This window comes from Belonocnema kinseyi, chromosome 4, assembly GCF_010883055.1.
Source record: "Belonocnema kinseyi isolate 2016_QV_RU_SX_M_011 chromosome 4, B_treatae_v1, whole genome shotgun sequence".
Classification (NCBI taxonomy): domain Eukaryota; kingdom Metazoa; phylum Arthropoda; class Insecta; order Hymenoptera; family Cynipidae; genus Belonocnema; species Belonocnema kinseyi.
The window spans coordinates 90,838,524-90,849,194 of record NC_046660.1 but is presented as its reverse complement, the minus strand read 5'-3'; the positions used below and the strand labels follow the sequence as shown (position 1 = coordinate 90,849,194).

At 26.7% G+C, this 10,671-nt stretch overlaps 1 protein-coding gene across 3 annotated transcripts in view; it reads right to left on the bottom strand.

Moving 5' to 3' along the window:
• The window catches only part of LOC117171879 (solute carrier family 35 member F2-like), a 14,190-nt gene extending 5,343 nt beyond the window's left edge, over window positions 1–8,847 (bottom strand). For 2 of the 3 annotated variants that reach the window (XM_033359518.1, XM_033359519.1), the window contains exons 1-7: window positions 8,729–8,847; window positions 6,844–6,953; window positions 6,501–6,694; window positions 4,771–4,933; window positions 4,205–4,361; window positions 3,867–4,077; window positions 2,181–2,311 (exon numbers count right to left, since the gene is read on the bottom strand). In XM_033359518.1, the coding sequence (XP_033215409.1) occupies window positions 2,181–2,311; window positions 3,867–4,077; window positions 4,205–4,361; window positions 4,771–4,933; window positions 6,501–6,694; window positions 6,844–6,953; window positions 8,729–8,847 (1,085 nt within the window). Of the gene's footprint in view, window positions 1–2,180; window positions 2,312–3,866; window positions 4,078–4,204; window positions 4,362–4,770; window positions 4,934–6,500; window positions 6,695–6,843; window positions 6,954–8,037; window positions 8,061–8,728 lie in introns of those variants that run through there. The other variant, XM_033359520.1, reaches the window with a different exon arrangement.
• Window positions 8,848–10,671: the final 1,824 nt, after the last annotated feature.

Here is a 10,671-nt window from a genome sequence, read left to right as displayed (position 1 = left end):
TTTAAGTGGAAACGTTTTACATAAAACACATTTTTAGATTAGGTTAAATTTTGTGAAAAGGACAAGTTTCGTTAGAAATTAGTTGAAATTGTATAATTTCTATGTAAAGCGGTCAAAATTAAATAATACAATATTTTAAATATTTGAATTTAAATTATTATAAAATTTGAGAATTAAAAAATGTAAACTAAACTATATGTTTGAAAGTCAAAACTGCTAAATTCTAGAATTTTAAATTGTATTCAAATTTAATTTTTCTAAAAAAACTTTCAAAATGAAGTGATTTTAAATGACAAACGTTAAAATGACAACATTTTTACTACGGAACGTTAGAAATTAAACGAATCCGAACTTTATTTGAAACTGCAAAAATTTCTACTGGCCAAAAATTATGATATAAAAAGTTTTTTATACTCAAACACTTTAAAATTTCAAATAATTGCAAGTAAATTGAAATAATTTAGGAATTTAAATGTTTCAAATACAACCATTTCATTTTAATTGCAAAATTAAAACTTATGAAAGGAAAAAAATTAAAATTATGAACTTTACGTTTGTAACCATCCCAAGTAAAAGAAATTATTCAGTTGCTGTGGTATCAATTGCAGATGATTCTATTTGTATCTATTCTGATTTCAGACAACATAATTTTTTACTTTTCATTTTTAAATCTTTTAATTTTTAACACTTCATTTACAGAATTATTATTCATTTTTCAAATCTGCCATTAAAATATTTTTCAATTTCAATTTCAAGATATTATATCGAAAATTTAAAAAAATGAATACAAAACAAGATCAATATGGTTCAAAATTTTGCAATTTCACAATTTTAAGACTTACAAATCGAAACTGTAATTTTTTAAAGTAGAATTTTAAATGTTCAATATTTTGGAGAATTTGCAAATAAAAAATAATTCCATTTTTTCTGCCTGGTTCTAAAATCTTATTTTTAAAGCTAGAATTTAAAATTATTTTATATTTTTTAGTATTTTAATTTTATTCTGGAGGCATTTAATAGCAAATCATTTTAACTAAAAATTTGATACATATTTCAATTTGATATTCTGCGATTTCAAAGAATTAAAAAAAGAAGTTTTACGTTTAATATTGAAACCAAATAATTAAAAATATAAAAATATTCAATTATTAAATATAAATCTGACTATCCAGGCTTTGAATATGAGATTTTACAATTTGAAAAGATGTAGCAGTGAGATTGTTTAAAAATTTCTAATATTTGAATTTGAAACTAGACATTACGAAATTTAAAATCTAAGAAAAATAAACAATTTCAAAATAAATATATTCAAATTTAGGCTTTTGATTGCTTTAAGGATAAAACTTGAGCTTGAAAGACTCAAAAATTAAATTATTTTAGAATTGCGCATTAAAAAATGAAATTTTAAATTAAAGTTATAATAATTTTAAATATGATAAATTTTTTTAATAAAAATTATACTATGTAGTACCAAGCAACATAAAAACCACTGACATTTATACTGTTAAAAATTGAAAAATTTTAAATATTGTGAATTTTTTAAGTTTAATCAGGTATTTACAAAACGTTAAAAATTATATGCTTCCTCGTTGAAAACTTTAAAAAGCAGAATTATGTAAGATAAATATAATTTTTATATGACAGATTTAATTGTTCTCTGTTGTCAAATTAAAATTCAAAGGTTATTAAATAATTCAATATTTTAATGGTATTCATGTACTAGTGATTACTTGAATTATAGTCACTTCAATCGAAATCTGTTGTCAAAACATAGAAATCACAACTGAGATTATGCAAAGCTCAGAACTGAGATTTAAAAATTATCATTCTAGTATTATCGATCATTTTGAGATTTTGAAATATGATATATAAAAACATATAGGATATATCAAATATGATTAACCCAATCATGGAAAATTCAATGTCTAACCCTTTGAATTATTTTACTTCACAATTATATTCTCAAAAATGTTTGAACTCTGTTCATGAGGAGATATTACGTTTGGTGAGAATGATTAAAATAATGACTAAGGTAGACTGAGAAAATCTTACAATTATTGATTATTTCTGAAAATTTAGTTTACAAATATTTTCTGTCGAATAAAAATATATTGAAGCTAATGTTGCAAATATATGAAAAATTAAGTTTTTAGTTATTTTCTTATTTCCCATCAACGTACCTATAATCTGGGGCAGGTGGTGGTTCCGGACGTTGTCTTCGTGAGCCAGATGACATCGGTGTTCTTTTTATCGCATAAATATAAATGCCCATCATGGTGAGCATATAAGAAAGGAAGTACAAAGTGTGGAACTGAAAAATAAATGTATAAAATATATTTGTTGAAAAAGTATAGCAAAGAATCTGTTGTTTTGTGTTATTTAATTATATAATATTTCAAATGAATAAAATATTATTTACACTGGAACCGCAATTTACCGGGGGTTTCGGGAGTAGCCTTAATGGCCTTTACGGTGAATCGAAGTTCTCCGAAACGTTTTTCTTTATCTTCTTGCTTGTCCCATTAATTACGTTAAGACTGGGGGGGGGGGGTGAAAATCTTACGAATCCCTACTCAAAAGAATGACTCCAAAGTAATTCTTACGTCAGTTTCCTCTTTCTAATTATTTGTTTTAAATATGATGATTAAACCCTGTTTTGACCGTTGCAATTACCTTTTATACTATTATACACATTATATTATTATTTGTTTGATTTCATATTACATACATCCAATGTTGAAATCCTTTGAATTCTATGGATATCGTTCATAGTCTCGTAAAGTCCTTTAAAATAATTAAGCTCCTACGAAATCCCTTTTAATCCTTTAAAAACTGTGGGAATCCCTTAAAACCCTTTGAGATTTCGTCAAATTTTTCATAATGCCTTTAATTTTGAAAATTCCAAAATTCCTTAAAACTTCGTGGAAATCTCTTAAAATCTCTAAAAATCGGTTAAGTCCCTTTAAAATTAATTGAAATATTGAAAATACCTGGGAATCTTTCTGAATATCTTGAGTAATTAAAAATCTTTTAAATGCTATTAAAAGTAATCGAAGTCCCTTTAAATACTTTGTAATATTCGGAAATTCCTTTAAATTCCGTCAAATTATTTGAAAATATCTCAAATCCGTTTATATCTTTTGAAATCTCTTAAAATCCTTTGACATTACATGAGATTATCAAAATTCCTTTAAAGCTCTTAAAATTCGTTAAATGCCTTAAAATCCTTTGAAATCTTATAAAATACCTCAAAATCTTGGAAATCTCATTCAAATGCCCTTTATAATTCTTTAAAATCCCGTAAATTTTTTTTCAATATCTCGAAATCTCTTAAAAACCCTTAAATCCTTTGTAATGGGCGGAAATCGTTCCTAATTCCTTAAATCCCCTCAAAAGTCTTGAAACATATTGTAAAATCTTTTGAGACCTGATTAAACTCCTTAAAGTCCCTTAAAATCATACAAAATACATTTTAAAAATTGTAATGCAAGCTGAAATTGTATAAGGTAATTTCCTCAAACTCTTAAAATCTTTTAAAACCTGTTGAAATATGTGAAACCTTTCGTATTCCTTTAGAATCGTTTGAAATACCCAACAATTATTTGAAATGCCATCTCATAGGAAATCCCTGAAAAGCTTAAGAAATATCGTTAAATTCCGTAAAAATCATGTAAGTCTTTGGCATACTTTGCATTCCTTTGAAATACCTTAAAATCCCTTTAAAACTATTGAAATGCTTTAAAATAACTGAAACTCTGTATAATTTCTTTTACAGTGAAAATAATTGATATGCATTATTGATATATTGAGTAAAAATTATATCAAATAAATATAATTATTTTACTATTCTATCAAATATAATTTACCTTATATCGATGGATGAGAATTCCAATTAACACGTTGCAGAAGTCCGAAGTCAATAAAGCCAGTTGCAAGGCCGTTGCTCCAGATTCAAACAGAATTACTGGTACGAGAGAATAGAATACAAATTGGGTGATGGAGTATACAACCAAATAGGTAATTGTCAGAGTATTATCCCAGCCAAAGGATTCGATTTGCAATCGTTCGAGTACTCCACTAAAATTTTACAAAAATATTCGTTTTCTTGTGGATTGAATTTTTCCCTTAATTATAAAATGAAAATGTTTCAAATTTTACTAATACTAAAATGCAAGATCTATATGAATTTTTTCCTTTTACTTACACTTGAGCACAACTAAGAATAGTGCCAAAAAAACCGATCATCCCCAAGTACTCTATGATATCGACAGTTTTGACAGCTAATTCTTGCAAAACTGTGATAACCGAAAATAGAATGGCACCTCCCAAGCAAAGCATGTCACCAACTAACTGATTTTTTCCTAAAGAGAGAATAAAATATTAGGCATCACTAAAGAATCTGTAAAAGATTTTTTGAAACATTTTGATAACAAAGAAAAAATGGAGATAATAAATAAAAGTATGTAGTATAATTCTAAAATATGAATTTCTACTATATAATGAAATTAGATGTTGTTTTGTCTGGCCATGCACGTTTTTTTCTACTGAATACTAATTACAAATCAGTAGAGGAGTTCTTCAAACAATGTATCTTTATTATTAATTTTAAATTTTATTTTTCTGAGGATGAATGGGTTTGATGAGGACAAATTTGATGAAGAACCGTTGTTCGTTGTTATTTTGGTGTTGATATTTATCAGATATGATTAAACGTTATTTATCGACTAAAGCAGCTTTCAATGGAACAGCAAATCCAGATCTATGGGTTACCTGTTGATGCCGGGTCTTTCTCCTCATCAATTCCTGCCCAAACGAGACATCCCACACCCATTAGACAAATTGACACACCAACTATATGAACTATTCTGTATCTCACACCGAGTACTAGACAGGAAAGTGCCAAAGCGACTGGAATTGCTACACAGTCCAACAGCTGAAATACATACATTTTATTTGTAATTCGTTAAAACCTTTAGTCTAGTAAAGTCCTCTTTTACAAATGAAAAAGATTGAACAATAAAAAAGGAAAATAATAATTTTGAAAAAAAATCAAAAATATATTTTTATTATTAATTGGATTCGAATTATCTCTTTATTTCATTACAAGTGCTCAATAAAAGAAGCTGGATGATTTATTTCAATGAAATTCTTTCTTCACATCGCTAACTGTTCCACTTTTGAAAATAGTTTAGGGTTGTCCATTTACACAGAAGAAAGTTTAACCAATATTTGTTTAAAGTTTATTCTGTAAAGTCAATTTTTGTTGCAGCGAATCTTTCATCGGAAATCGATGTAAAGTTTATCCAGATGACTGTGAAATTTGATGACTTTTCAACTTAAATGAAGAATACTTAACTAGAATACATGAATTCTCAACCAAAATCATAAATTTTAGAACAAGGAGATTATTTTCTAACAAAAAAAAAGATTTTTTTACCGAATTCCTGCATTTTTAATTTAAAAAGACAAATTTTCAACTAAATATTTTAATTTTGAAATAAAAAGGAGGTTCGAAATTGAATAATTTGATCAATTTAAAATGGGCCTTTTGAAAATTGTAGACTTTTTTAAATATTATGTTCAATACTGGTGGAATCAAATAAAATGGAAAATTTATTTTTTCAAACTTAAATACTTTTGTTACTCAGTATTTTAAACTGAAAATTGATTGATTTGATAATATATAAATTAACCAATTGAAAAATTTCAACAACAAAAGAACATCACATTTTGTACATTAGGATGGGTCGACAATAACAAGTTCTCGTATTATCACTGCAGTAGTTGGCGCGCAGTAAATCATGCATACCCGCAGTAATACCCACATTGAAATTGTTTTTTTTTTAATTCGCATTTTTCACGCAAATCTGATTTCTTTTCATGTTGTAACGACTGAATTATATGAACTAAATGCCAAATATTGATTTACGAATTAATGCGTAACGAATGCATCATTCAAACACTAGTTTTTTATCTTCAAAAGTCGTCTTGATTTTTTAGTCCGCAGTAATACCCACACTTACCCTACTGTTTTAGGAGCCCAATAAACTAATTTTCGCGGTTTTTCCAGAAATATTTATTTTCGATCGACCCCATTTTACATGTTCCTAAATTTTTTTGTAGTCTATTTAATTAATGAGAAATTAAGAAATTAATGTTTCAAATTCACGCCTTAAGATATGGTATAAAATTTTTTAATTCCTTTTTTGAAAATGAGCCAAAGTGAAATTTTAAACCTAAAATACTATCTACATTTTTTTAAATGAAAATAATTCATACAGCTTACAATTGTGAAATTTCAAATTGGAATCATAGTAATGTTTTTTTAAAATAAAATTATTAATGTACTGTTTCTATTACATCCATTATAACATAAAAAGATAAACGAATTAACAAAATTGAAGAGATCAAAAGGAAAGTATCTTATAATAAACAACAATTAAAATTACCAAATAGAAAAAAAAATTTTTCATAAAAAATTTTTAATAAATATTTCTTACCTGTATGCTAGCAAGGCTTGTGAACCGATGTGAAGAAGTGATGAGAGTGTTGGCTTCAACATCTATAAGAGCCAAAAGTAGATATCTCCATCCTCTTGCTCTTATCACGGAAATTAAACCGTGTCCTGCTCCTCTACAGGACAGCCATGTAGTGTAAACAAGACACATCATCACATAGTGGGGTACATTTTGTGCTACAAAAATAAATTTTATTATCCATCAAAGTTTTATAAGGGTAGATTTGATAAAAGTACTCAGTATCTGCATTTCATCAAAAATACACATCGTAAATAAATTATAGCAGTAAATTATTTATATTTATATAAATTATTTCTTCATTTACTTGTGGGGAGAGATACTTGATCCATTGTATTTATGTGATGGTTGAAGATCGTCATGAAACATAGTACAACCGATAAGAACTGGCCCATTATTATCGCCCTCCATACTGCCCTGAAACGCAAAAAGAAGATTTTATCCATACAGATACTTTAAATCAAGATTTTAACCAAAAAGTTCAACTTCAAACAAAAAGTTGAATTATTTCATTTTAAATCAAACACATTTTAACTCATATAAAAGCGAATTTTTAATGAACTATTTAATTTCTCAAATAAAACAGATTAATTGTTAACCAAACAGTTTCATTTCTAACTTGAAAACAGTAAATTTGATCAAAAGAGACGAATTTTCTATAAAATAGTTTCTACCACGAAGATTAATTTTCTAACATAACATTCGAATTTTGAACGAAATAGTTACATTGTCAACCAAAGACATGAATTTTCAGCAACAACAAAAATGAGATCGAAAAAAGATGAATTGCTAACCAAAAATGTAATACTTCATATTTTAATAAAAAACATTTTAATTTTTATCAAAAATAGTCGACTTCATCCCAAGAAGACGAATGTTCAACAAAAGAGTTCAATTTTCAGCAAAACCAGATTAATTTTTAACCAAGAAAATTAATTTTTTGCCGAAGCAGATGTATTTTCAACAAAATAGTTACATCTTGAACCAAAGAAGATTAATCCTACAAAAGTGAGAAAATTGTCTTAAAATCTTCCATACTATTTTCCGAAATGCTGTGAAATCTTCAAAACTTAAAATCAACCTTTTAAAATAAATCCAAAATCTTTTAAAAAGTTTTTAGAAATCTTATTGTCGGTTCCGAAAATTTGTTCACTATTACGAAATGATATTCCAAGTTTTTGCCCATTAATTAATTACAGGATTATTTCCTAATAGTAAAACATCATTTACAAATGAAAGTTTCTCTTTTATTAATAATATTCATAAACACTTGAAAATAAATCTTATAATGAAATAAAATGACCTTTTTGGAAATTTTTATTTACAGATTTAAAAATTAAATAAATTTTAAAAAGAATATATTTTAACAAATTTCATTCAAATTATGTGTGAATGAAGTACATAATCGAAATAATTCTTCGCAAATATGTAAAATGAAGTACTTGGATTTGAAATTGCTTTTTAATTCCTTTGATGAGAAATGTATGAAAATAAAAGGAACCTCAAATTTGATTAAAAATTCACCACCAAAGTGAAGAGAGCCATTTCGAATGCACCAATGAAGATAAACACTTCTTGAATAAAAAGATTACAATTTTCTTGAATTTATATTGCAAAATTGCATTGTACATTTAAAAGTTTTTTACTTATATCACTAAAATTCATCTTAACCACAATTTATGATAAATCGCGTACAAAAGAATTTTATTAATTTTTAGGGCGTATACAAAGTTATTTAATAAAATAATAATGCAATGAATCTACAATAATTAGTAAACAATGATAACACTTCAAAATTATTTAATATTTAAATTCTCTTAAATACTACTTAAGATTTTTTTTATTAATTTGCCTAAATTAAATTAAAATCTTAAATTAAATGAATATTTAATTGTTTACGTTAAGAATAAACAAAAATAGAGTTTCTCAAGCAGTTAATAACCTTACGAATATGAACATAAAATTGGTCTTAGTATTGACATCTATCATTTCTTAATAAAATGATTTTTAGAGGAAAAAAATATAAAATGAGTAAAAACCGCCACTGCATTCCCCCACCCACTGAGCACAGTCAACTTTAACGACCACCACCGTTGTATCGTCCAACGCCGCTACCCTTAGAGCGGGAGAGCACTCTCGGAGAGAGGAGCTCTCATTTTCAAAAAATCACTAATTTCAGTTTTTTCACGTACCACTGTCTAAGCTCGGATATGTAATTTTCAATTTTGTCGCAGAACCCATTTCTGGGTTGCATTGTGCGACTTTGATTGCCGAAACGAACTCCCGATGACACTCCCATGCCATGGTGCATTTTCACCCTGGCGCAAGGCCGAGGAGCAACCCGAGAGCGCTTGCGCGTCTCCTGACTCCACCGACTCCACTTCTCACTCCCAACTTTTTGCTCTCGTTACAATCGCACAATTTAATAATGCAATACGAAACTTTTAGCTATGTATGATTAAATAAGAATCATTTTACAAAAATAAACAATAAATCTTTGTCAATTTTCAAATATAAGCCAAGGGAAACCGATTGAAGCTGAAGTTGGCTTAATAGAATACATGTATTCCATAATTTCCGAACAATGAAATAAAATCGAATTCAATATTATAAGCCATGAATTAGAGCAATTCCATGTAAAATCATCTGAAGAATTTTATGTATATAGGGGAGACTACCCTATAGTAGATATTCATTATTTATAAGAAGCACAAATATAAGTAAAATATTCCATTCTAATTTTAATATTTTTAATATATTACTACGTATCGTGTATGAATTATTATTTACATCAAATAGCATCTCTTATTGCTAGTCATTTATATTAAAAATTCTAGTATCCGTTGTCTTAGATGTTGAAAGAGAAAACTTAAAATACTTTTTGAAAAATTCAGAAAACTTAGGTTTGAATTTTTCAAAAACAAATTTTTAAACCTCTAAAAGCCCTGCATATATAAAAATGGGATTTCTCATAGTTTTCGATAAATAATTCAGGTTTTTTCACATCGTTTCGACGTACCTTTTTACTTATTTCTCGAAAACTAAGAAGGAACCCATTTTTATATTAACAGGGCTTTTAGAGCTCATTGTAAGCTAACTATAAAAAAAATGAAAAGAACATCGAAAATGGATTTATTCAAAAATTTTGTTTAAAAATTTTGTTTTTAAAAAATCTAAAAAGTTTTAGAAATTTGTTTTCAACAAATATTTTTTCAAAACTAGATCTTACTATGATAAATTAAAAAAAAATACATATTAACCCTTTTTGCGATACTGGGGTAGAAAACACACCACGAACATTATTCCTTAAATTCATGTACCTAAATCCTAAATGTAAGGAGATATTTTAATTTTGTTATCAAACTTTATTTCAATTTTTGGCTATATGCCCTGCATAATCCTTTAAAGCGATTTGATCAAATTTTCAAGTAAAAATAAGCAAACAAGGTTTAATGTCATTAAGACCACCAAAGTTATAAAAGTTCAAACAAAGGACAACAGTTTTCAAATTTCAATATCCCTTAAATTTCTTTTGATTAACAAAAAATACTTTGCATTAATAGGAAAGGTCCTAGGCTGGCCATTTTATTGTATTAAATTTTGTTTTAAATAGTAGTTTAATATTATTTTATTATTTGTTATACTCTTTATATTATTAAAATTATTAATTATTTGTATTCCGTATTATTTTAATAAGTCCATTAATTACGTAAGTGTCATTTTGAGATCTTTAGACCTCGGCCATCGTCATAAAGACCGTAATTAATTAATGTTTCCTGAAAAAATTTCTGAAAATTAACTTTAATTTTGTATTCAAGTTTAACTTTTTTTTTTTGAAAATCCGAACTTTAAAAATTAATCTTTGAATGCTTCAAATTCTACTATGTATTTAGATGAAAATTCAACTGTTTTGTTGAAAATTCATCTTTTCGGGTTTCAGAGTCTACTATTTTCTAAACCATTCGAATTTTTAACTTAAAAACTGACTGAAATTAACATTTTTATTTAAAATTAAAATCCATTTGGTTGAAACACCAGGTGTATACATATGAAACCGGTATTTTTTCAAGAAAAAAAAACATTTATTTCAAGAGAATGATAACAAATATTTTATTCAAAGTATGCGCCCTCGCTG